The 26,877-nt window shown below is 47.6% G+C and overlaps 1 protein-coding gene across 2 annotated transcripts in view; it reads right to left on the bottom strand.

The window, feature by feature from the left end:
- LOC144154876 (uncharacterized) overlaps positions 1 to 26,877 on the bottom strand; it is a 48,303-nt gene that overhangs the window by 5,089 nt on the left and 16,337 nt on the right. The window contains exons 4-10 of one of the 2 annotated variants that reach the window (XM_077685957.1): positions 20,763 to 21,137; positions 14,347 to 14,603; positions 9,825 to 9,999; positions 7,842 to 8,095; positions 7,383 to 7,527; positions 3,429 to 3,467; positions 1,470 to 1,509 (exon numbers count right to left, since the gene is read on the bottom strand). In XM_077685957.1, the coding sequence (XP_077542083.1) occupies positions 1,470 to 1,509; positions 3,429 to 3,467; positions 7,383 to 7,527; positions 7,842 to 8,095; positions 9,825 to 9,999; positions 14,347 to 14,603; positions 20,763 to 21,137 (1,285 nt within the window). The remainder of the gene's footprint in view (positions 1 to 1,469; positions 1,510 to 3,428; positions 3,468 to 7,382; positions 7,528 to 7,841; positions 8,096 to 9,824; positions 10,000 to 14,346; positions 14,604 to 20,762; positions 21,138 to 26,877) is intronic. The other variant, XM_077685958.1, reaches the window with a different exon arrangement.

Genomic DNA, 26,877 nt, shown 5'->3' with positions numbered 1-26,877 from the left:
CCGCAGGAAAATATTTCTTGGACACTGGCAAGTCATAGCAAAAAAAAAAAAAAAAAGAAAAAAAAAAGAAAGAGACACGTCGAAAAAGGAAAAGGTTTAACGTTTCAGCCGAGGGACCGGCCTTCGTTTCTGACGAAGGCCGGTCCCTCGACCGAAACGTTAAACCTTTTCCTTTTTCGACGTGTTTCTTTTTTTGCTATATATATATATATATATATATATATATATATATATATATATATATATATATATATATATATATAGAGAGAGAGAGAGAGAGAGAGAGAAACATTATTTAGAACCAAAGGCGGTTCAGACAACCCAATTACAGTACCAAAGTGGCATAAAAAAGTATTTTTTTCCAGCCGCAGTGACAAAATATCAAGGAAGCTAGAAATAGATGCTGAAGCACTATTGGCCCGCCAGTAGGGGCACCCTAAAACGACCCTCCTGATAGGTTGTCGCTGTGGACAGAGGCCGCTTGAACTGCATAGTGCGCGTTCCGAGTTCATTTTCGCTGCTTTGCTCAGCAAAGTTTCTGTTCAGTCATTTTATCTGCTAAGGTATTCAACACGGACATTACCACGATGGGAATGCCAGATATTGCAAGGCTGATCACTGGAAGTTGCATGGCTCGAAAGGCAGAGGTCATCGAACACTTAATAATGCGCGTGCGTGACTTAATCCCGGAGAGTGAAACGCAGTGTACATGCTTGTGATAGTGGTTCGTGAAGTGAACTTTTAGTCTAATAAGCGATGTTTACGTGCTTAGTTATTGCTATGTTTGACAGTAGGCTTGTTAGCCTTGGGAAAGAAACGGTCGAGGCGTCAAAAGCTGCGGCGCGCACAGCGTAGCAGCTGCGCATTAGAGCATCGCCTGACTTCGCAACCGGTTACGATTGAGCGCCAGTAGTCGTAATTAACGCCTGTGACATTAGATTTAATCTTAAAAGAGACCTGGCGAGCCATGCCAAGGATAATCAAAGTATGATATGTTGCGGTAAACGTGCGCCGCGATGCACGTGCGCCATATCGCCTTTCTCGCACGACGTTTCCTATGCACTTCTAGTAATCATGCAAACAGGTCTGAATTCAGAATAAAAGCTTGTTCACGGCATTAAGAATGTACCTTACTGTCGTAGCATTCAACAAATTGAATTTTTGAGGGAAATTATTAATACCAATGCATACATCTATAGTTAAGTTTTCACGCGATAGCACCACTGTTGTCTTCAGTGCTAGCTGCGTCACAGAGGCTACAATAGAGGTAAAAACGCTATGTGAAAGCTATGTTGACTTCACATGCAAACAAGGAAAGAAAATAACGATTATCTAGCGATAGCGCTCTTGAAATCGCAACCTATTTAGGGTCCCTTTAAGAGGTCAAGGGAAGAACTGACCCGGAAAAGATGCCATGGAAGGAAAGGAAAAATCAGGCAAGAACGTGCAATTAATGAGGAATCACTTACCCACAGCATCAGATGAACTTCTGCTCTCAGTTGCCAGATCCTGAAACAGTATGGGCCCAAATTTTATTGCAGACTCAAGTCTTAAATAATTGAACATGCTCGAAGCTGTTCTCTTGGTATTGAAACCTAACGTTTTGTCAAAATTAGCACGCTTTGCTTGGAACTTGCATTTTCGCACACAGACTGTTTAACCCTTTGAGGGTCACGGCCATACATGTACGGCATCAGCAAACACTTTCAAAATGGTCAAGACGTACAGTGCGCGTCAGGCTTGTCTAGGGCAAGCAAGCGCGCGGCTTCCGAGCATGCTGGCGACATCTGCTGATAGTGGCTGGGTTGGAGATAGCTTGCCATTGCGCGTGCGTGGATCTCGGACAGGCTCGGGTCGGTTGTCTTATAGCATCGGCCTCTCAAACTTAGAGACGCCACACCCCACAAGGGGCGCTTTTATTTTGAAGTGCCAGTCGTAGGCGGTGACACGGGGTAAGCGCGTAATTTGACGCCATGCATTATCAGTGCAGCCGTTAGTTAATCGCACAAAAGTTTTGACGGAAAGCGCTGCAGTGCGTTCTTGTTGCGTGCTTTTTGTTTGCTAAACATGAGATTCAGAAGATTATCGGAGGTCGTTTTCAAGCATTGCGTAACCGCCTGATGGGTTATTGCACCGCGTCGAACGACGCGTCTATCTGGGCTGTCAACGCTCTCGGCTGCCACTGTGGAAGACAATCGCCCCTCGAGGACGGTGGCGTCTGCAAATTCGAGCGGCGCATGCGAAACCAAGACCGGCCCGACCCTGTCCGAGATCGGCGCACGCGCAATGGCAAGCTATCTCTAACCCAGCCGCTATCAGCAGATGTCGCCGGCACGCTCCCAAGCCGTGCGATCGCTTGCCCTAGACAAGCCTGACGCGCACTGTACATGTACGGCATCGCTTGTATCTTTAAAAAGCACACCTTTTTCGCCAACTTCTCTTGTTTGGCATGTGCTGCCACACTTAGGAAATACGTCAAATTTTTTTCTTCCACCGATGGCTCTTCTTTTGAATTTTTTTACGACTTATTTCAGCAGCGCGCCGGCTATCGCTTGCGCATCTGCTAACGAGGGGGCGCACTGGGTATCGCCCACCAGGCGCTTCTCACTTCTTGCGCCTGCCACAGACCAAGGTCGCCTGCGAAACTGATGAGGCTATTTTCTCGTTTTTTTTTTGTATTTTATGAGCGGTGCGCCGTCTATCGCTCCTGCATCCGGCTGTGCGCGCAGGTGGGCGCGCAGCAACTGGTTTCGGTATCGTCCTCCGGGCGCTTCCCGCTTTTTGCGCTCGCGAAACTGTTGTCTGTCTGATTTTGATTCATTCAAAAGGTGCCGGCTTGTTACTCCCTCGTTTTTATTTAGAATTTTTCTTGTGTTACTCATGAATAAACCACATGTATGTAACAACACAAATGATTTTTTTGTCATGGTCACGCAAAAAAAAAATTGATTACTTTTTTCTCGATGTAGATTTGTCCGTAGAATTTAAATCGGCAATAAAAAAAAAAATCGACCCTGGGGGAATGCATTTGGCGAAAAAATTCGACCCTCAAAGGGTTAAGTGATACAATATGACTGCTAGTACCACACCATTGCAGCAACCTACCTAATTGTTATTGAGGTTCCACAAGTGTGACAGGAGTACCAAATAAAAATTAACGGAAAAGTAAAGTGCTCAAGATATCATCGGCTTTAACTAAATCCCACACATTGCAAGTGCATTTCTTCAGAACACAATAGGCGATATATTTAGAAAAGACCTAGGGCTATATTCGCTTCCATCTTTCCATTCATGTAGAATGCTTGCTCAAGCTTAGTTGGACAACAGCAAAATTTTGAAGCGCTTGATATATATAAAACAAAAATCTGAATGCAGTTCACAGTGGTTACGGTGCTATCAAGGATAAATGAAAGCCAGAAAGAACTTACTCCCAAGCAAGATGTCAAGTGATCTTCAGGTGAAAACAACTGAAAAATAAATTGAGAAGGCAACATATGACACTTTTAAACACACACCAGTTTCAGGAAAACCTTTACATACGGGTGTGCAAATGCCAAATTATACTGCTCAAATCACTAAAGTTGGGTTTTCACGCACTGCAGCTACACCTGGGCTACGAGACATGCTGCAACTTGCTTAGCTGCAAATCACTCACTCAACCCCCCCCCCCCCCCCCCTCCCCCCCAGCAGATTTAGCCCCTCCAATTCATTGGGATTCACTTGCTCTACGTCAGAGCTTGTTATCAACATCTGGCTCTGCTGATGGAGTGCGAGAATTTGCTTGCCGAGGCCGAAACTGCCACAGGGACACATGCCGGGAGGACCTTGACGGCAAGGTGGTGCAAACAACAGGTGCGCAGTGCTCCGACGTCAGTGCAAATCCGAGGTAGCATTGTACACGCCCCGTGGGACTGAAGCAATAAAAGCCAAAACTGACAATTTTGAATGTGTTTTACCTAATTATTTAAAGGGCTACTGAAGCGCTTTTAAAACCGGAAAAAACTCTGCTTTTTACAATTATTACATTGGTCAGTTTATGCCTGTAAAGTTTTTTTCATCATTCTTAGCTTGGGGACAGCGGTATTCGTGTTTTAAAGTTGACCCTAAGCCCCGCCCACTGCTCCCTGCCGCATCGCCAGAAGAGCGAGAAACCGAGAGGCAGCGACCGGAAGTAGCGTCATATTCGGAAGACGGCCAGCGACGTGCGCCGCCGCTTCTCTGTGCCCCAGTTTTCTGGGGACGTTCCGAGTTAAGCAGGCGTGTAATCTGCACTTTATTAATCGCCATTGTCTAGAGTTGCTTCCGCGTCGATTTTTAATCGTAATGCTACTGTGTGATTCCCTAATGAGACTCATATATTAGAGATTTCCTACCCGAGCACCCGTGGCTACTACATTGCCTTCACGAGTAGTCGCGGGGCCGGCCGTGTCGTCGGGTGCTCTGTGCTTCATACACGAAGCGACGGGCTCAAACAAATACGGAGGTACCCCAAGTTCCTGATCCATTATTATAAGGGAATTAGAAAAATTTTGGGACCACAGCGCTCTGGGCTTCCCGAACTTCTTGCTCGTTTTCCCGATCAACGTTGTTGGCTGTGACGACAGCTTAGCTGAATAGCTAGATTTTAAGAAGAAATCAAGCAAGCTGAAAACATGAAGCGTTTTCTGCGCGCAGAAGCTCTCCGTTCACTCGCCGTTTGTGCGCCGTACGGGCATGCACGACCCCGGCGCGCATGCCCGTACGGCGCACGAAATGGCTCGCACCACACATGCCGCGGCAGCGACCGCTCTTCGCTGCCGTCCAGAATCAAGGCCGCCGCGAAAAGCAAGGTAAACGTGCAAGAGAGGATGATAGTGTGGTGAAAAATTGTGTTAGGGATTGTCATCCAAGGTGATTTCGAAAGAGGTGATCGAATTTGTATCGCGATGTGGAGCGCCGACCGGTCGCAGAGACTCGTCGACGGCCGCAAACGAACCTGCCCGAGCACGAGTTGCGGCGAGAGGCCGATGGATGGCGTTACCTGCATGCAAGAATGACCACAGCGCCGATCGCTAGAATGACTATCAACGTAGGAATAAGGTTCCACATGCGAGAAAGGGGATGATAGTGTGGTGAAAAACTGTGTTAAGGATAGTCGTTTGCAATTGTAGAGATAGCAGCGACCAACTATCTCCCTTAGTGCTAAGCCTAAAGTTCCCAACATAAGCGGCGACTCCGTGCAACCTGAGCCGGCTGGAGCTGTTGGGGAAGGCGTTCTAAAGCTCGTCGGGGACCAGCGTGCTGCGCTTGGGTTCCTCTACCTTTTGGGGGGCGACCAACGTTCGGCTCCCCTATTCTAAAACATGCATATGTGCAGCAATGCCACGTTCCGCTGACTGGCCGAGCAGCGACCCGGCACCAGCACCTCTGCGCTACGCAGCGACCGGCGGCGGCCGCACTACCTGTGCGCATCGCAGGCCGCTGCACAGAGCTTGTTGCCGCCTTTCCAACTGTAAAAACAAAGTTCCACATTCGAAGATGGGGATGATGGCGAGTTAAAAGATTGTGCCAGGAAATGTGACTAGCGCTGGTAGTGAAAGTGAACCATATCTGTGCAACTTCCCTGCACCCGAGAAACAAGTCGGCCATGAGTCGTCGGGGGAGAACCCCTTTCTAAAGCTCGCCGCGAGCGAACCTGTTGCGTTTATATTTCCATCAGGCTCTCCTATTCTAAGGAAAGATTGTGTGAGCCCTCCATTCACCAGAGGACCGTCTGGCCCGTATCTGAACGGGAACAGAATGAGATCTTCAGGCCGAGCGGTCACCGCAGCGCCGGCACTTCCGAATATGACGTCATCTGCTGCCAGCCAATCGCGAAAGGCAGCCAGGGCTCTCACCGCGCCCGCGGGCAGGGGTCGTTTGTTTTGACAAAAAAAGATGGTTTGGGTGTATTTACACATAAAGTAAACACGTTTTTCGAATTCAGCAAAAAAGAAAACCATAATGTAATGCCCCCAACAAAATTTTTTTGAAAAGCTCTTCACCAGCCCTTTAATGCGCACTGAAGAATCTAAAGAACAGTTTCATGATTGCTAAGCCAGTAGGCATTGATCAAAGCAATAAAAAGAGAACATGAAAATTGTGTGTCGCTACTCATTCAACATTGAATGTTGACTATACTTGCCATTCCATTCGGCTTGCAACTCAACATGTGCACTGGAAAAGCAGCAACAGTCATAGCATGCACATTAAATATGTATGCCTTTTAATTAAAAACAAAGGCAAAAAACGTCTTGACACCTGTCTATGCTGCAATAAGGAACACCGATAAAACATAGCAAGCATGCACCTTTTTAGCACCACTTTACTACCATGAAATTGGGAAAACAGAGGCCAACACCAGAAATGTGTGATCAAAATATTACTGTGCGACAGCGCAAACATTAACCCAAACCAGCAGTAAGGCTTTACACCCAGAGTGCCCAACATCTCCATTATCTAAATCTTGTTTATGTACAGTAAAACCTCGTTATAAGAGACACTCAAGGGAACTAAAAAACGTGTTTCTTGTAACCAAGGTCTCTTGTATGCAATGTTGCTAACATGGCGAACATAGGAAAACCAACCAAACCGCTTTCATTCAAATGTCTCTTATAACCAAATGTCTCTTGTAACAGTGTCTCTTGTAACGAGGTTTTACTGTATTTCCTCTTTCAACTTAGCACCAAGGACACGTTTGTATAATGCCTTTTCTTTCTTTACTTAAAACACATCAAAATGCACATTTTTACATATAGCCTGTATTCAATAGCGAGGCACGTATGCAGGAAACCATGTGAATACGCCGTCCATGGTTACGTCGGGCTCCGCGGGATGGCGGTACTTGTCCGTGTTAAGCGCATGATATGGGTTGGACATTCCAAGCTCTAGCTTGCCGAACGCAAAGTAATGCCTCGACTCCAATGCGAGTGCGATTAATAACAACTCTGTTGACACCACCGTTGAGAATTGGGTTGAAACGGAGCAGACGACGCACGCCGGTGTTATTTTTTTTTTTCTTGGCGTGCAGCCACAGTGGCACAAGCCGCGCCATGTCCATGGCCATTTCAGTGTTGCCAAGCGAAGCAATTGACAGCTAAACTTTTCAATGAATACCACCCATATGCTTGTGCCTGACACGGCAAGTAAAATATGCCCAGGCTGCAGTAACCTGCTGTATTCTTTTCGTTCTTTTATTGGTTTAGCTCGACAAAGCTACAGTAGCATCCGCTTCCATGGAACTATATCGGTGCATGCCGTTCGTGAGTTCTGTGTACAGGCTACCAAAACGTACAAGGACGCTCAGCTGGACGCACAAACACAAAGTCTCTGCCGAGAATGTGGCTGCTTTCCAGCCTATCTACCTTTGACGTTCCCGAGAGAAGCCCTGTCCAGTCAGGACATACCCCCATGAGTGTGGAAGTGTCCAGGTTGAGCCCTCCACTCATCAGCTGGTCCTGCAGCCAGTCCAGGTCGGAATCGATAGATTCTACGTGGTCTGCAAACACCCTGCATTCACAACGTTCAGGTTCAACAAAACGCGCCGCCTACATGCACAACACTCTTCACCGAAGGCTTAGGGCAATCAAATCGCAAATTATACAGCAGACTCTCAGAACCTCAGACTAGGAAGCAGTTCACAGGGAACGGCACGAAAAAGCGCAGGCAATGCAAGTTTTCAGTCAGCGCGCATCCTGCGCTCTCTCTCGTGCTTCACCTTTTCGTTCTGCCCAAAGTGAGTGAGTGGCTGCCCCGCCAGTGCCAGGCTTGCGACTCTACCACTCTGACCCCAACCAGGAGACGGGCAGAAAAGCTCGCCTCACCTTGTGGGGCCAGAAGGCTTGTCCTGCAGGGCCACCTGCATCCCTGGGCTGGCCGGAGGGGCAACATCCTTGTGCCCAGCGTCGTCGTCATCGACCACCGGACTGGGAGAACCCCGGCCGGACGGAGAGTCCGTGTCGCCAGAAAACATGGGGATGCCTTCCAGCATCACACAGCTGCTTAGCAAATCAGAGGCTCCATTTGCCAATGGCTTCTCCCCAACCAATGCTGGCCCTTCAATCGCCTCGGCTGAAGTCTGCGGTGCAAGGAGATGAGCCCAGTAGCAGATCAGCTACATATTGAACTTGCACCCACAAGCGAGTGGCAACATCACAGTAAGCCTATTCATGTCAAAACACGTTCTTATGTAGCAATTAAGGCGGCGACAAACAGAAACTGCCTCCGGTTGTGGAACTGAGGGTGCCGCAAAGCCCCACAGAGACAGCTGCGAACTTGGCCTGCACCAACCAGCATCATGAGTAAATCAAATAGTAAAGTTCGGGTACTGCAAGCTTTGCTCGCAAATTGAAGGCGCAAAAGCTGCATTGAGCAAACCAGCTTAGCCTAATCTCAGAGACATCCATTTGGAACAGACGACACAAATAACAAGACTCTGGCATTGCCCAGAAGAAAGCTACCACGGCTGTCAATGCTAGCTAGCACAAAGGCTGAGGCAGTGACTAATGAGTAAGGGGACGTTTCATCCCTCTCCTGCTATACAACGTGACACTTTACAACATCTGTGTACAAGACTCTCATGCAAGGCTGAAAAAGTTTCATGTTTCATCACTCAGTGTGTCACAGCTTCAGCCACTGTTAACAAACAAGACGCCCAAGAGCTGGCTCGCAGCTTGCCTGGTGGTTTCAATGCAGCAACTGTTACCCATTTTGTGACGAAATCCTTAGAGGCCAGAAAATGAGCGCTTTTAAGTTCAGCCAGAAAAACCCACAAAAATGCACAGCCTGTAACCTCATTCTGCACAATTCAATGTGTTATAAGATTCCGCAATGTAGCACACGGAACGATGGCCAGGGGTCAGGCGGTACGATGACATACTGATTGTAATGCGCACATCTGGTATAGCTATCGCAAAAGGAATTGCAGTGGTCACAGCAATGATGCAGTGACTGAGCGTTAACTAAAGCTTACTTTTAACAAAAGTGTGGCTAACACATTCGATAAGGTGACAGCTAACAAATTATTCAGGGTGACCAAATAATCTAATTCATTGGTAGTATTTATGTGCCTGTTGTAGGATTTTTCTGTTTTGTTACAAATATAAAAAATGTGCCCCATTGGTATTAAGTGTTGGTATTTGCACGCGCCAGTACGCAGGCCTAAATTTAAGGCTTCAAGGTTAGCGTGATGGGCGATTTTATAGCAACGATTGCGATTTCAACAAAAAAGGAAAGGGCAGAAAATATACCCCACCATCATATCTCTTGGCGGTGGCTTTGTGAATAGTCGCTAACAATATAAAGTCTGGGCGAGAAAGTAGGTGGTAAATCGTCGCCACTTGATCTGTTTTTCTAATATCTCAGGTTTGCTTTGCAATTGCGCCACTGCCCTTGGGGAACAGCAGCATTTTGAATTTTTGTTTGTATTTTGATTTGACTGTCGTTTTAAACTACTAAATGTTTTTTTTTTCTAATTTCAGTGATAATTCAACTTATCGAACCAGTTCGGTACGTGATTTTGTCGAACCGGAACGAAACGATTTTGCCTGAACCAGAACCGTAACCGAACCGGTATTTTTTTCGGTTCGACACACTGAATAAAACAATAACAAAGGTCACTGATGGATTAATTGTAGGGCTTAGCGTGCTGAAGCTACACCTGGGCTGTGGGGCTGGCCGTAGTAGAGGGTTCCGGAACAACTCCCGACCACCTGGGGATTTCTAACATGCGCTGAAACCTTGACACACAAAATCGAAGGTCATACTATCCCAATGAACAAAGCTGGGTAGAGATGTCAGGGACTCACAGAATTCGCTCCGGTGGTCATCTGCTTTCCTGTAGAAACAGCAGGTCTCGCCAGTTGCAGTGCCTTCATGGCAGTTGCCTCTTGGCTTTTTGAGGAGGCTGCAGCTGATTCTTTTGGACTAGACTCGGATGAATCCGCAGCAACTTCTTCGTCACAGGGTAGCACGTACATCGCACTGAAAATTAACAGCCTACAGTTCCAGGTATTCTTAAGGGACACTCAACGACAACTCGCCGGTCACTAAAAACTAAAAGGTAGACCCTTCTGTAGCCTTCTTCAGCAACGAAAGATGCCCTAGACACTCAGAAACTTCCCCTCTCCAGAATGCTCTGCCCCACCTCACTCCTTGCATCATGCAGCTTCATAACATTCTGCATGACACAAACAGCCAAACTGGAAGTGAGCAACGCAACAGTGACATGCGAAAACAAACAAGCAAACACTATGTCCACAGGTGAGGCTCCTGACATGTGGGTTGTACAAACGTATCTGTGCTGAACCTGCGTCTCCGATAGCAAGTACTGCACTGCACTGTAATTGTGCCACACTTTTAACCTTGTATTAATGTCTCAAAGCATTTCTCAAGACAGAAAATCGTTTCGTGCCCTGGATTTGACACTGATGTTCCGACCTTCAATATTGCACGCCAAGTAAGAGCAGAAATGAGAGCTGAAGGTGCCTGAAGTTTCTTGCAGGCCTACATAGAGGGAAATCCGGGGCTAGTGTGGGAGAAAAAAAAAAAAAAAAAATCGTGTGCCGACAAGAGAATGACAGGTAATGTGCAGACCAGCACTGGCATGGCTGGAAACCAATTGGCAAGTACAGGGGTGAGACAGCCCAAACAGATTTGGGAGCAGTTTTCGGAGCAGCAAAATTTCGATTTTGGAGCAGGAGAATCTTGATTTGGAGCAGTTAGGGACATTTAATACATCGACTTGTGAGCTTAAAAAATCATTATTTCAGCAATTTGCAGGGTCAAGTGCACATTTCAATCAGTTTTGAATACACAGAACACTGAAACAGCCTTACCTGAAAGAGTTTTTAGGAGTATCATGAAGTACTAACTGCACTACCTTTTTCCTAACTGGTGATATTGTATTGCGGCTGCACGCAACACTGACAACAAAACTGCCGTTAACATTAGAGAGTTTTAGCAGTCCGTCTGTTCTGTTGGTTACTTTGCTACCGGGTTGACCAAGCCCGGTCTGCGCCTGTGCACGCGGAAGGGCGAGGAGGTGCGTACAAGGCGAAGGCAAGCCCGCGGAACTAATCCCCCTACCGCTACGAATGCCCAAGTGCCCAGACGAGTCCCGGTACACGACGGAACAGACGGACTGCTAAAACTCATCAAATTTAAGGGCTCCGCAATTGTGGCATTTTTTTGCCGTTTTAATGCTAAAATTATTATTTTTGTAATCCCAGGCTGCATTGTACGAACGACTGTAGTCACGGCAACAGTTGAGCAACTTCGAGCTAACGGTCGCATAGCCCAACTCCCTGGGGCGCAGGTTCACCCTATGGTCATTTGAGTAGCGTTACTGTTTAGCCACCTAGATTTTGGCATTAAATTTCACTTTGCATACATCAAGTGTTATAGTCGCGTTCCATGGCAACCTTGTAGTCCTGCTGCTATTGGGCGCAGCCTGAACAGGTCGCGGCGCCGCAGCACAGCCCGCAAATTTCGTATCGACCATTCCATCCCCGAGGCTCGCGATCGCGCTTCGAAGCACAGCAGCACCTCAGCATTTTATAACACCACAACGAGCCAAAAAATTCACTTCACGACCCGATTATAGCCGCGCGCACCGCGTTTCGCACTCAAGGACAAACCACACCGAAGTCGTAGGCCCCACATTTCAATGAACTTTTTTTCGAGCCGCGCAACTCCCCGTAATCTGGCACCAATCTCAAACCATATCCCCACGTTAACGTCCCTTTTCAGAGCCACAACAGATAGAATGAATAGACTGGAACCCAGCTGATAGCGCAAAATAAACCAAGGAAACTATCAGCGATGCGCACTGAGCATGTTGGTAGCAGCCAGATCAGGTGGCGGCCATGTTTGTTGCCACAGCGATGCCTAATGGCCTAATCGAGGCCGTTTCAGCGAACCCGGACGGAAGGCGAATCGAGTTTTAGAAGCTATCGCTTGCTTCGTTTCAGTCTTTCTATTTGTGTCATTTCTGTGTTTGCGATTGACCCACGATAAAAGCGGTGAATGGGATGCGGGAGGCTTTCGTCCCCGCCGAAACTGACATGAGCATCAAAATCCGTGCCGTTGAGGCTCTTCTGGAGCAGTTTGGCGCAATTTTCGCCATTTTCGTGCTTTTGGAGCAGCTTGGCGCAGGAAAATGGAATTGTATCAAAAAGGCGCAATATGCGCAGCTGTCTCACCCCTGCAAGTATAAGCAGTCATTGCCAAAAAAAAAAAAAAACTAGCATCATTTACTCCTGATGCCCTATGTAAGGAACTATTTCTTGATACGAAATAGCACGATTGGAAAGAAGAAAAAAGTAAGTGCTTCATGTTCGATACATTCAGCCATTAGGAGTTACTAATTTATCCACCAAAGTCTTGATTTCTTGGTTTTAATGTCAGTAGAGAATTATTTTTTGGAATGCTTTGAATGCTGTTCTTGCTTGCACAAAATTAAGGCACTGCTGTCACCAGCTGCTCAAGCTGGCAGCAGCAAGAGTCGATATGTTTTGTCTTATCGCCAGGCAGTCCGAGAAATCGCGCAGAAATGCGTTTTGCAATTCCACATATGCTTTAATGCATGGTGAATACCAAGCAGTTGGCATGCATCTTCTTGGTATTACAAGACTGGGAGATCAGGATGATTCACATATTACAGCTCATTTGACATGAGAACAGAAAAGAAAGAGAAAGGGAAAGTGGGAGAGGGGAAAGGGAGGGAGACAGCTTCACAAAACCTCTTGCGTCAATGAGTCGAACTGCTGGCATGGTGCAAAATCTATTGGTGCAGCACTAGATTCCCTTATACATACTATCCTTTTTAAGAAACTCTATGAGTGGGACAGAGTGACACGTGTTTTTTGTTTCCACTCGTGCCATGAAGCATGCTTCCAGCCCTGCTCTTGCCAGCTCACCAGAACACCATGCAAATCACCCAAATGGCCACCATGCACTGATGTGACAGCCCACAATACTGCACGTTACAAACATGCAGCTTTTGCATGCAAGCACTGGTATTTCCTATGCTAGAAGAAGCACTCGCTTCTACCACGTGCCCATGAAAAGCTGCCAACTTTGTTTTTACGAATGCTTGAAATAAACATGAAGTAGAATTAGGGTGAACAGCTAAAAATTTGATACTAAAAGATAAAAAAAATAATAAAGGAAGCTCACACTAACACGTAAGACTAGATGGTAGTGAAGCTGTACGCAACCTTCATGACCATCACGAAGGTTTAAGCCCACGATTGCAGCCGATTTGCTTCTTTGCTGCTGCCGCAACGACCTTTACTCCAAAATTGTTGCTATCTGTCTGAGCTTCCTTCATTTTTTTGGAAGTGAAAATTGGACATCACCTTAGAGGGGCGTACACTATGATGTGTCTTTCTCGTTCCGAGCAAGTGTTGCCACGATTACGGCGAACACTGAAGTCTTTCACGTTCTGAGCAAGTGTTGCGGCAAACAATGTTTTTTTTTTTTTTTTTTTTGGCTGCTCTTGGCCAATCTTTCTAAGTGGGTATGCTTGGCTTGACACCCGCGCGCCGCGGACACTAGGTGGTCGCCGTGAGGCCTGCACACACGAGCGCTCATCATTTTCATGGTTTTTTTTTAACTGCCGGGCAGTCGCCGCAATCTTGAACAATCTCCACAAGTCGGTATGCTTGGCTTGGCAAACGTGCGCAGGGGACACTGGGCAACCGTTGCAGCGCGCGCGCACGCACGCACGCACGCACGCACGCGCACACACACACACACACACACACACACACACACACACACGACTGCTAGGCATTTTCTTGGTTTTGTTAATTGTCGCCACGAGGCCTGTGCTCACTCGGTAATTTCTCGGTATTTTTGACTGCAGACCCGAAAAATTACGATTTGCTAAACAGCTTCAATCTTAAAAAACATTAACATGCAGTAAATGTGCCACTAAGCAGAGGGCCGAAATGCTACCGAGCAGGCGCAACGAAGGGCGACAGCAGTGTAATTTAAAAATCAGCAATGTGCGGTGACAATTGTTGACCCAATCCTATAGATATGTATCATCCAGAATTCCCTGACGCTCCGAACCAATTGGGGGAATCTCACTGTATCATGCAAAGCAAGGAAGGGCCACCATAATCTTCTGGGAGGTGCTTTCTGAGGAGGCTAACTTCTTATGGGGGGGGGGGGCAGCTTAGAGTTTTATCTCAAGTGACAAGTGTGCTGAGTGACAGGCATGCCACGCTCCCGTCATATTTTGAAACACTGGCCGCAGACATTTTACTTTGCTAGCTTGCTATTGAGAGACATCAGGCAGTGCACGATTGCACTCCTCCTCACCTCTCCACACCCTGCAGAGGTTCGAGGAGGCACAGGGGCTCAATCGCACCTCCTGTGCTGAGGGGGCTGGCCACTATGGGAGCCACCTCGACATCGTCAGAGTCTGGAGGGGTCAGGGCAGGGCCAGGCACCTCCACTGCCCTCGGGGAGGTCGCCACAGTTTCGCCAATCACAGTGCTGCTCGCCTCGCCCATGTCTTCAACTAGATCGGTCACGTCTCGTATTACAGGACCCTCGGACAGCGTGGAGCCGGCGGGCTGCACAAAATCCCAAGCATGACCTTTTAACAGCCGGACAGCATGCGCTACACAATGAAGGTACAAGAATTGTGTTTGTACAGCCACGGGCCAAACAGCAGAATGCGTGTTCAGAATTGATTTTTCCGCCGATCTGCCACACAAAGAAGAAAAAAAAATATTTATTTGTGGCAAGAGTGCTTTGCCTTGCGTTATTACAAAAGTCAACCACTTTGAAATGGTTCTCATTACCCCTGGCAACTAATTATAACAGCGGATGTGCTTGCCTACAGCTGTGCACTCAACAAGCAACACTGCTACAAGTCTCATATTAACAGCAGGGGAAGCTACTGGCAAGTCAAGCACTCTGTCCACCATGGTGGCGGTGCAGTACAATGGGAATGGAACTTAGGCTGCATGCCTGACACAGCTAAGAGTCCCAGGCAAAACAAAGGAACGCTCCGTCACCTCACACCTTATAGCAGGAAGCCGTCTTCTACATGCAATGACACTTTAGACCAAAACACGATGTCCATGAGTGAAACCTAACAGAGGGTGCATGGGGCTCCCCAGCCCCTACTGCAAGATTCTCTCCAAGCATATGCCAGTACCTTGGGACTGCCCAAGAAGTCAGACTCCCCGGTTTTGCCTCACCCTGCTGCAAATACTGGTTGCTGTGTCAGGTGGGCCACACACGCCTTCTGTCATTGCCTCCTTTAGCCACCTTTGTCTGCTGGCGTGAGTTAGTTTAACCGGTTATTTTACTGAGAAGCCTCAGCTGAAGGCTTCTGGCTTTAAAGGGGCCCTGCAGCACTTACCATTAACTACTAGGAATGTATTTTGGGGTAAAGTCTATTGTCCCAGCAATCCCCACCCACAAGAATTATGAAAATTCGTTCACTATCACCGAAACTACGCGCGATGAGAAATCGCGCATAATCTATCCCTCTAAACTCAACCGCGGACACTGCGACAAAAGCTGCGCGCTCTCTTCCGGAGAGGAGGGCGGCTCGCAGCGTTTTCTTCTGTGGCCTTCAATATATCGCAGGCCAGGGAGTTTTCTCCTTTTCTCCGCAACGTGGACAGGTCTATTTCCGGTGTGGTGCCACAAAAAAAATTTCCCACATTTCCCCGAGGGGAAGAATGTGAAAGTGCGAATGCACGAGTTGAATTTGCGCGGTTCGGTAATGTTCGCGAAAGAGAGATCACACACACACACACAACTACAAAGAAAGAAAGATGCATTTATTCATAGACACCTATTTGTGTTGTCGTTGTACTTGATTGCTAGAGCGGATCTCAGCTTTGAAATTTCGTGTCAGTACTCCTTTAAGCAGGTGCATTAGCCCTTCTCACGCCCGATTCTTGGCCAATCCCCCACGTGGGTATGTGCCATGTCAGCGGCCAGGCTGCGCGCGCCCATCTCCACGTGCACGGACATCGCCGGTGGACGCAGGTTCAGGGTCGCTTAAGAAGTGCATTCGCACTTAAAAGCAGGCATGGCTGCCTGCTCGCAAGCGCGCGCTCGGACTGGTAGGGCATCTTTGAAGCAATAAACGTTTGTTGTCTGGTCTGATTGAAAGGGAAGTATTGAGCTCATCACTCAAACTCTGCGCGCACTCAAAACAAAAAATAAACGGCAAAACTGTGCCTACAGGTTCAGGCATAGATGAAGTTTGTACACAGCGCTGACGATGGCGGATCGTCACAGGAAATGCGAGAAATTAGCCGCGAAGTTGACCAGTGACAACCAATTGGACAGCCATAGCCTCAATGACGTTGTTTAGGCCATGCCAGGGGTGCATCATCATCATCTTCATCACCAGCCTATCTACGCCCACTGCAGAGCAAAGGCCTCTCCCATTATTCTCCAATTACCTCGGTCCTGTGCCAACTGTGACCAATTTATTCCCGCAAACTTCTTGATCTCATCTGCCCATCTAACTTTCTGCCGCCCCCTGCAATGCTTGCCAGGGGTGCATAATAAGGAGGACTGAAGAGAGCATGGTAGGTTTTTCAGCGGGTTTCATGGCGATTTGTGCGCTCACCTCTTCACGTGCACATGTAACATTTGGCTCAGGTAATTCAGGTAGTGTAAGCTAAGCGTCGCGCAGGTTTACTTGCACTGCTCAAAGAGTGTTGCAGGGTCCCTTTTTAAGAGAGGCTTCTCCAAATTCAAGTTTAAAAACAGTTCTGTGGACTTTTTTGTGATGTGAATGATAAATGCTTGTTCTTTCCTATCTTATTACCAGCATTCAGGTCTAAAAGATTTAACTTTCTTTAATTTTGGCTGATGTAACAGCAAAAGACAGGACCGCCAGAAACCTTGTGAAAGGTAATGGGAACAACATAGTACAAACTAGCATCTGTAGAGGGCCTGTTATTGCAACTTGTCCCCCCCCCTTCCCCGTTCCCAGAAAAAAAAAAAAAAAAAAAAAGGTCACCCATTTAAGCATTACCTGTGCATTACAAGTAGGGCTGAATTCTAACAAAGCTATTGCATTTAAGGTCATATATTGCCTTCATTTATTAAGAGTGAAAGTCTCCCGAGTGAAAATCACAAAAAATTATACCTTTGAGTTACTGAACCAATCTTATTTCCTGAGCTTTCACACCATTAAGTGTTCTGAATGATGCTTTATGCCTCCACATTTTTAAACTTTATTCTTAGCCTTATGAAAACTAGCTTTCTTACCAAGGAATCATTTGGCACCCAGAATATCTAGGCACGCACTGATCATATCTGCATAGTTTATGCTGCATTTCAAAGTTTATTGATTGGTTAGGGCAATCAAACTACAAAAATTTAACATTGAGAAATTAATTTGAGCAAAACTAGCACTTTATAATATAAAATTTTATGAGAACAGATTTCTGCAATGACAAAGCTAGAATTAGCATGGTTGCACTCTCTGGTCCTCGCAGAGCATAGAGCACATAATGCAAGAGACTGTTTACTGATGCACGGGTTACAAAAATATTTGGTGTGATGGTACAGTCTAATAGTTAAACCTCGATGTAACGAACTTCAATGTAACGAAACCCTCGATGTAACGAACCGCGGAATTTTTTGTAACTTCAAGTGTATGCACACCATGTATTTTCACCCTCTGTGTAACGAAGTCCCGTTTTGCAGAATTTCAATGTAACGAATTTTCATGTTGAACTAGGCACGAAATTTAAGTTGTAGAGGTAGATTTCGGGAGACGCAAGCGCCGAAATGGGGTCTCAATAAAACGCGAACGGCGACACGGGCCGCCCAACGCCGCGGATGCAGCCAGCCACGGAGTCTGTGAGCGAGTCCCTTGCCTACAAACTGCGTGGCGTGCATACACGGCTCGCCCACTACTTCTGTTTCTGTCAGAGCTTAATCGTCTACGCGGGCATCAGCCTTAAAGGGGCACTGACACAAAATTTTGAAGGCGAGATAACTTCGGAGATAGATTGGTGGGAACACATATACATCATCTGCAAAATATCAGCGGCGAATACAACCTAGAACATATTTAAAATCAATTTTAAAGTGTGCGAAACGCAACCGAGCAGCCAGCAGAGGACTACGCGCAATCGACATCCCGAGGAGATTGTGTAAATAAACAACATCTAAACACGTCACGAGTTTGTGTTTGCCGCTTCCGCACTGCCGGCGTTTTGCGCCGGCTCGCCCGGCTCGCCGCTCCAATCGGAGGGCCGGAGGGCGGAGCTTCTGCTCTCGAGAACGAACGACCCGATCGTTGGCGGCGGAGGCGCCGTGATTTCGTCAGCTCATCGGGCAGCTGGCCGCGACCAAAGTTCTACAGCGATTCCAGGCACTCTGTTTCTATTACTGTTTATTACCATTGGATGCAAAAACGCGCCGGAGGCACGAAAAGCCCACTGAGCTAGCCGCACGGTCGCTGTGCAGGCGGCGGCCACGGCCGCGAAGTGGCCCAGGCCGGCGCAGGTAGCTCGAGTGATAGCTTGTTACCGCTGCACGAAATTGTCCCCAAGTCCCGACCATGGTGGCTTACATGAGAAAGGAGTTAATGATGCGATGGCGGGTTGCATTAAAAATTGTCATCTGCACCGCTTACGAGAGCGGCACTCGAATATCTGCCGCAGTGCTAAGCCGCGAACACATCTGTAGGCGGACCTGTAGGCTAGGCAGACCGGCCGGCTGCTCCCAGCGCGCGTCTTGCCACCCACCGTCTCGAGCGTCGCGCGTCGTTCTTTAGCCGCTGTAGCATTTTCACTCGCAGCGCCTGCGTCACATCCACGGTCGCTTTTTAATTAAGCGCCTCACGAGATCAGTACGTGGGGGCATTCGCAGAAACTGCCGTCGATGCGGATTCGACAGTGCTACGGCGGCTCTGCTCTGTGATATCCCTCCGACGGTCACGTGGTCAGCTTTGTTCACACAAAATCCAGAAAATCCATCGTTTCGCGGCACTCGCTGAAACCGAAACTGCGACTGGCCGCATTGAAAATGCCTCTAATTAAACAACCGTCGCACGCTGAAGCAAATGAGGTTTCTACAGGTTATAAGTAGGTCACTACCTACTTATCGCAACAAAAAAAACGAGATGCAAAATTTTTGTGTCAGTGCCCCTTTAACGGCACGGAGCGTTTTCTCCCCGCAAAAACGCAAGACGCACCCCGCAAGCCACAGGCGCGCTGACGCAGCCGCGGAGACCACCCGCACGATGCGGGTAGCTCCAGCGACCGCTTCTAACCGCTCGCTGAAACGCAACTTGAGGGTCAAACTAGAGGGGCACGCGAGAAAAAAAGCGGATAGCGTAGGCGAAATTTTCACTGTAAAACGTCATACGCGCCGCTTACGAAAGCGCCCATCAAATATCATCTGCGATGGTAAGCCTAATCGCCTCTGGCGTAGCCGCCGCCGCCGCATGCCGCTGCTTTGCCCTTCGTTCGAGTTCACTCATGCTTGTTGGGTTTCATCGTTCCAGCAAGCATTTGTAATCCTTATAAGCTTTGCGCGCGCGTTTTTTTTCACACCGGTGTCCGCGCTTGCGCGCCGGCGGCGGCTTGTCTCAGCCAAAGTGGCTCGCGCTGCGCGCGGCAGTGGGAGGAGCCTGACAGTTTCGCCAATGGGGAGGCGCGCATCCTATGGCGGGAGCTTCGAAGCGCTCGGGGATGCCGGCTGGCCAGACGATTAGGACGCCGCAGAGAATATTTGATGGGCGCTTTCGTAAGCGGCGCGTATGACGTTTAACAGTGAAAATTTCGCTCACGTTATCTGCTTTTTTTTTTCTCTCATGCCCCTTTCGTTTGCACTCGAGTTGCGTTTCAGCGAGCGGTTAGAAGCGGTCGCTAGAGCTACCCGCATCGCGCGGGTGGTCTCCGCGGCTGCATGAGTGCATCTGTGGCTTGCGGGGCGCGTTTTTGCGGGGAGAAAACGCTCCATGCGGCTTACGCTGATCCCGCGCAGACGATTATGCTCCGATAGAAACAGAAACAGTGCGCCGACCGTGTATGTGCGCCACGTTTTCTTTTGCAGGAAACGCTTCACGGGATGAACACTTCATTATAACCGCGAATTTCAATGTAGCGAAATTTCAATGTAACGAAGTAAATTACGAATTTTACCGACTTCGTTACACCGAGGTTTAACTGTATTACAGAAATTCTAATTTACAACATGGGAAACAATTGATTGCTATCTGTTCTTGGCACGTCAAAATACTCAGCGTAAAAATTTCAAATGCATAGGTTAAAAAATTACAGTACCGGCTTAAAACCAGGGACCCCCTTCATCTATGTGGGAGAGGGAGAGAGAGAGAGGGCTATTCCACAGAATGAAATAAATGCGATGGCTTGGAAAAACACTGCGACTTGACAACTAATGAATGCAATAAGCAGTGTCCAGTGTGCACGTGCACGCATGCTTTGCGTTCTCATCCCACACTGTGTATTCTGTGACCACCCCCTTGTGTTTGCAGCTGCCTGCACAAAGCTTCCTGCACTGCCTGCACAAAGCCCTCTGGACACGAGCATTTCACGCACTGGCAACGTAGCTTTTCGTGCCCAATAAACACCGGAACAAGGTACGCTGCTGAAGCAAGCGCTACTTGTTCAGCACCGGGGAGGCAGCCACCACTCGGCTGCATGCTTATACCTACACCTCTTAGTGGGACCCCTTCTCAGAATGGAGCCCCTCAAGCGGAGCAGCTGAGCGCCTACCGAGCTGACTTGGTAGTCGGTGACGTAGGCCTTGGAGAGCCGGGGCACCTTGGCGGCGTTGCTGGGGCTGTCGTGCAGCATGAGGGGCATCTTGCGCTTTACGGTGATGTTGCGGTTGGCCTGCACCATGGTGACCAGGAACTGGATGAGCTTCTCGACGATCTGCTGCTGCTTGAGGTGCTTCTGGCGCAGGCGGGCCACCTCGCGCCACAGGGCCTCGTTCTCCTTCTTCATGTCGGCCAGCAGCTGGTCCATGTGCTCCTGTCGGCCCTGCATGCTGCCCACATCCGACAGCAGCTCCCGTAGCACCTCGGCCCGCGCCCGGCCCTCCTCGGGCCCCCCTGCCGCACTGCCACCACCTCTGCCAGAGGGCACCTGCAGGTGGAAGTGGTTTTCTCCTGCTCACTTTTCTGGGCCGACACCACTGACTGCTCCACATCACCCTGCTAACAAGACAAACATTCTCAACCAAACGGACACCCCCCAGCACAGTGTCAGCTATTCTGAACTTTTACTAGGCAAATTATCAACAATTCCATTGTGTGGCACAAAAAGAAATACCAAAGGAGCCCAGCAGTGCCTTGCTAGCACAAGGCACCATTTAAAGTAGACATCTTTTTTTGGAATACTGCACCTCAGCGGGTGGAAAGAGGCACAAGTAGGAACACTGCCAGTTTATTTCTGAAAAAATTATGCACTCATGAGTGATCATTACTTCAATGATAAGCAAAATTGCACTGAGGATAATCCTAAAGAAGGGATGCTTAGCAATCATCCTTGGCTTCAAAAATTTTCCTCTTGACTAGTGTAAAGACAGCGCAGGATGCACGTGCCATCAAAGGAGCACGAGCACCAGCAAAAGTGGTACGCCAAGTGGCCTCCGTCTGCCACAGCCTGCAATCTCCTGGGAGTCCACATCAGACTGTTCACGCCCTTTGCCACAAGACACAGGAATCCTGTTCACAACTCCCACCTTGCAGGCAATCTAATGCATTTTGTGTTTTTTCCAGCAGACAACAAATGGGCAGCCTACAGCACTACAAATGCATGAAAGCTTTTCAGGGGGAGAGAACGCCACCAGAATGCCGCACCAGCAGGGGTAAGACATCTGAAACAGATTTGGGAGCAGTTTCTGGTGCAGCAAAATCTAAATTCTGGAGCAGAATAACCACAATTTGGAGCAGCTAATGACATTTATTACGTCATCTTAGGAGCCTAAAAAAATCAAACTTCTAGTAACTGGGCTTGGGGAAGTACACTCTTTAATTAGTTTAGACTGCACATCACACTGAAACAGCTTTGGGAGAGTTTTTTTTTAAACAAAGTATCACAAATTACACAAACTGCGGTACTTTTTTACAAACTAAGTTTTATTGAGTGAGCATAGACAACGTAAAGAGCCGTAAAAAATACCAAATTAAAAAAAAATGCAGCAATCGTAAGGTGTACTAATTATCATTTGAATGTATTCCCAGACTGCGTTGTACGAACGAGTGTAAAGTCACGGAAAAGTTGCGCAAAGCGAGGCGACGGTCGTTGCACCCTAACAGCCCTCCTATTTCAATCCCCGAGGTGCACGTTCGACAGAATCAAAATTTAAGTAACGTTGTTATGTTTAGCCACCTCATCTTTGGCCTTACATTTCACTTGAGATTCATTAATAATTACTACTGAGTTTAACAATAGTAATCAGTTTAACAAGTAGTAACAACACTTCGGGTGCTGCTTGAACACTTTGCGACGATGCAGCCTCCACCGCAACTTTTTGCATGTCCATCATCCCATTCCCACGGCTAGCAAGCTCGCTGTCAAACAGCAATAACTCAGCTTTTTATAACACTGCAATAAGTCCAAAATTTCGGTCCACAAAAACCAAGACGCACGCACCACGTTTCACACTAGACGGGTAGCACGTTCCTTTCGATTAACGCCGCCTTACGAGCCACGCAACTTGCTGCAATCTGGCGCACATTCTAAAGCATAATCACCGCAATAATGTTACTGCTTAGCCCCCGCAACAGATAAACCGACAAAACGGGATCCAGCCGCTTGTTAACCTAAACCAGCAAAAAAAATTGGCGAAGCGAACAAAGTGCCTGAACAACGCGGCGGGTGTTTCACCCAGCGATCGGGAAGGCCGTTTTGACGAACCCAACCAGAGAGCCAATCGCGCTTTAGAAACTGTCAGTTCCTTTGTTTCACCACTTTTGCCATTTGCGTTTTTGATAAAGGCGCCAAAAAGCAGAAGAAGAGAGCTTGGCCAATCTACCCATACAAAGATGGTGGCACCAGGCGGTGTCGTTCTGGAGATGCAGCGCACCAAAAATTACCGTGGTTTCGTCAACTTCCGCAAATGGTTCGTCACCTCAGCTGACATAAGTATTTTTCAATGGCTTTTGACGGGGTAAATATGGAAACGCACAGAATGTGAAACGTGCAACCCGAAAACGCGACTTCCTAGACATTGTTCGCCATCTGATCCTCATGTTTTCCGAATGAGCGGTTGATTGAACAATCAATCGCTCGATCAAATCGCAAAAAATATAGTCGCCTCGGGCTGCCTGGACAATCGTTATGTGAAGCCGGAATTTTTTCCCATTGCAACTGACGTGAGCGTCAAAATCATACGGTTTCAGGCTGTTATGAAGTAGTTTGGCGCAACTTTTTGAGTTTTCATGCTTCTGAAGCAGCTTGGCGCAGGAAAACGGATTTGTATCAAAACTGTGCAATATGGGTGCGCGTGGTTACCACCCGCCAAAGCTACACCTGGGCTGAGACAAACTGCAGTGGTGGGATATGGAATAATTTAGACCCCCTGGGTATCTTTACTGTGCCTCCCCTTCCAGCCTTAGTCTCTAGCAAGTGTTGCAGGCCATGAACATGCAGCATTGTCACGGGTAGAGCTCCGACGCCCAGCTGCTGACCCCCACCGGAACTGACCTTTTCGACGAGGCCCTCAACTATTAACTCTACAGTGCTGTCAGGAAAGGTGGCGCTGCAAAAGGTTTCACATACCACTCTACGCTTGGGCCTACCTCACAAATTCAGCCCACTCTTGGCCTTATATACATTCTGTTTTTTGAGTACTTGTGAGCCCTGCCTGCTGTGAACACTATACATTCGGAATTTATTCATGCAAACCTTTCACTCATTCATGCCCAATTTTTGCAGTAAAATTCCATATCATGGTCTGGTTTACCCCCAAGATTACTAACAACGAGGGGCATGCGCTTATTTTAGAGGGTATTCAACGAAATAATAAATGATTCTAGACTCACTTCAATCAGAATGTGAGTGTCAGGAAATTTCAAAGTATCTGGCCCGAATGAACAGCAAAGCTGATGCTTCTTTTTTCCCCCTGAAAAACGCGCAGATGTGGGGTGAGTTCTCTGGAAGACAAGCCTGAGCCCACCTTTTCTTTCCTCTTTCTGCACAATATCTGCCTTGCGTCGTTCACATTTGGCCATGTTACCAATCAGCAGCTATGTACCTCGATTACGAGCCACCATTTAATTACTTGCGTGTAGAGCGATGAACCATTGCACAGCGGCATGCACCTCAAAATACAAAATGCTCGCTGAAGGCCGCCATTTCTCACTCAAGGGCCAACATCTCTAAGGAGCACCTGATCCGTACATGCAGCCGTTTGTGAAGCCAAATGAAATCGCTTATTGCGGCTGATGACGGATTCATTGAGCAGTTATGGAAATAAACCATAGGAGATGTACTTCGCCAAGTTTGGTTAAAATATGTCTGATTTTGCTGGAGATATTCCGTTGTGCCTCACGCCAGCATTCTGTTCTCAAATACCTCGCGCACCCGGTATGTATGTGTGTTATTACTTGCTCCTTTGTGCAGTGAGCAAACTTTCCGACCATTTCCAGCCACTGGTGCAGTGCCTGTAAAACGGATGGAGTGACTGCACTGCAGTCAGTGTGCACTGGGCAGTGCTTTAGAGCTGTTATGCTGTAGGAGGGAGCACTTATGTTGGAATTTTCCTTCCAACCCTGCGTGCTGTAACCTCAATATGCCTTCCATCTCGTCATAGATTAAACAGGTCGATTGATTGATTGTAGGGTTTAACGCGCCGACGCAACGCAGGCGATGAGGTGCGCCGTAGTGGAGGGCTCCGGATTAATTTTGACCACCTGGGGATCTTTATCGTGCGCCGAAATCTCGTACACACGGGCGTTTTTGCTTTTCGCCTGATTAAACAGGTCGAACCATGCCTCTGGCTCCTCACCTCTAAATGGATGCAAATCGCATGCAAGGAGCTCGCTAGCCCCGCTACCATTACACAAGTTGTCAAGAGAAGTCCAGTCGCAACAGCCACTAAACGTGTAATCTGAACAAAGTCGAGTGCATGTTCTTCGAAACAGTCCAGACCTGTGTAAGTGATATCACAGGCAAGAACTTTCCCTTGGAAGCACTATCCTTTATGTTTTCCTGTAGCTGAAGTTTTACTCTTTCCGCCCATTCTTATCTTATCACCTTCATTAGCTTGCCTGCAGGTCAAAGCAGGGCAGACTTGGAGGCGCCAAAGGAGGGAGCACTGAAGGTGATAACAGGCACCTGGCAGCAACAGGAATGCTTTTTATGGCCCGAGCCAACCCCCGGGCAATCTGTACAGGGTGTGTACTGTATAAAGCGCGCGTTTTAGCAGCATTTATTTAGATAAAAAAGGCAATGCATTCATTGTTAAAAAAAATAATAAAATAATAAAATTTCAGCGACGAACAGAAGCATGTACAGTGAAATCTCGATATGTTTTTCAGCGGACAGGAAAATAAAATATAATATGTATGCGAAAATCGTATCAACCAAACAGATTAAAAAAAGGAGGAAAATATGCATCCTCCGTCAGCAACTCACTTTTATTGAGCAACACTGCAGTACCTGGTCAATTTGTGCGGCACTTCTTTTTAACGTCCAGGAGTAACTTTGGCAGAATTGTAAAAAAATAAGCTGCAGATATTTTTCGTTACGCCGGGCACTGTTTTGTACGACAATCCGTGTTGTGCCTTATCTACAACGTGCAGATCGTGGCTTGTTAGAATGAGCTAGTATAGCAAAGAATAAACAAAAGATTTCAGGAACTGTTGGTCAAGATCTACTTTCGTGGTCGTATTATCCAGTTTTCGGCAAAAATGTGATCGTATTAAATGCACAAAAACGCATTACTTCCAGGTGAAGTCGGCCGGGAATGAAAAGAAAAACGTATTACGTCGAATCGCATAATGAGATTTCACTGTATTTATTATGAACGCAAATACTATAAAAGGCTCCTAGTTTTACGTCTTTGGTACGAGTGGGATAAACCACACATGCAGAAAAAATAAAGGAAGAGCAGAGCCCGCTTGACAGAGCAAGTCTGCATGCCACAGTTCAGATTTTGTGCACAACCTGGTGAGCTGGGCAAAAATAAATTGCATCATGGTTGGCCCATTGCGAAGCTTTAGAAACTCATACGGACAGTTTTAACAGAGAAGCTCTTCCAAGTCAGGCGTTGTCGTCTGTTCGGTGGTGTCACGCAAGGGCAGCTTCCCAAACCCACCACCAGGAAGGTTCCCATCCCAGTCTCACAGGTATGGGAGCTGGCAAATCACACCTTGCACTGGTGGAGGAGAGGGTATATCACCGGCGTGTGTCCTTTCGTCCCATACACTCCGCACGGTGCGAGCGACGACATGCAAATCCAGAGTTTTGAGAGCATGAAGCCGAAGCCATGCATCAAAATTAAGCCGCATCCACAAAACTGAATCTTGCAGCAAAGGCAGCTTTCTGGTAAATGCTCTGTACATCTCAACTTAACGTAGGTGTCATTAAAAAATACTGAGATTACCCGCTAGGATGGCTATCATTACACAGAGTTTTTCCTACATGTTTGTTTTGTGCCCTTCTTTGTCTGCGCCCAGCTCCACTGGTCATCCTTCTTACACAGTGGAAGGGCACTGAATTTTCTTTTCTGCCCTCATGCTTGGTTCATCTGAGTACGCATAGACAATAGTGATGCCTCAGTTGAAGTGAGCACTTCTTCTCTGCTGTATGTTATGTACCCAGTTCTCGTGCAGCCACTTTGCACTTGCAACTGCTTAAAGGCAGACTGCACTCAAAT

This window comes from Haemaphysalis longicornis, unplaced genomic scaffold (genome assembly GCF_048455015.1).
Source record: "Haemaphysalis longicornis isolate Haplotype H1 unplaced genomic scaffold, Haemaphysalis longicornis Haplotype H1 scaffold_1, whole genome shotgun sequence".
Classification (NCBI taxonomy): domain Eukaryota; kingdom Metazoa; phylum Arthropoda; class Arachnida; order Ixodida; family Ixodidae; genus Haemaphysalis; species Haemaphysalis longicornis.
The sequence above is the reverse complement of the archived record's forward strand: the minus strand, read 5'-3'. Positions and strand labels throughout refer to the sequence as shown.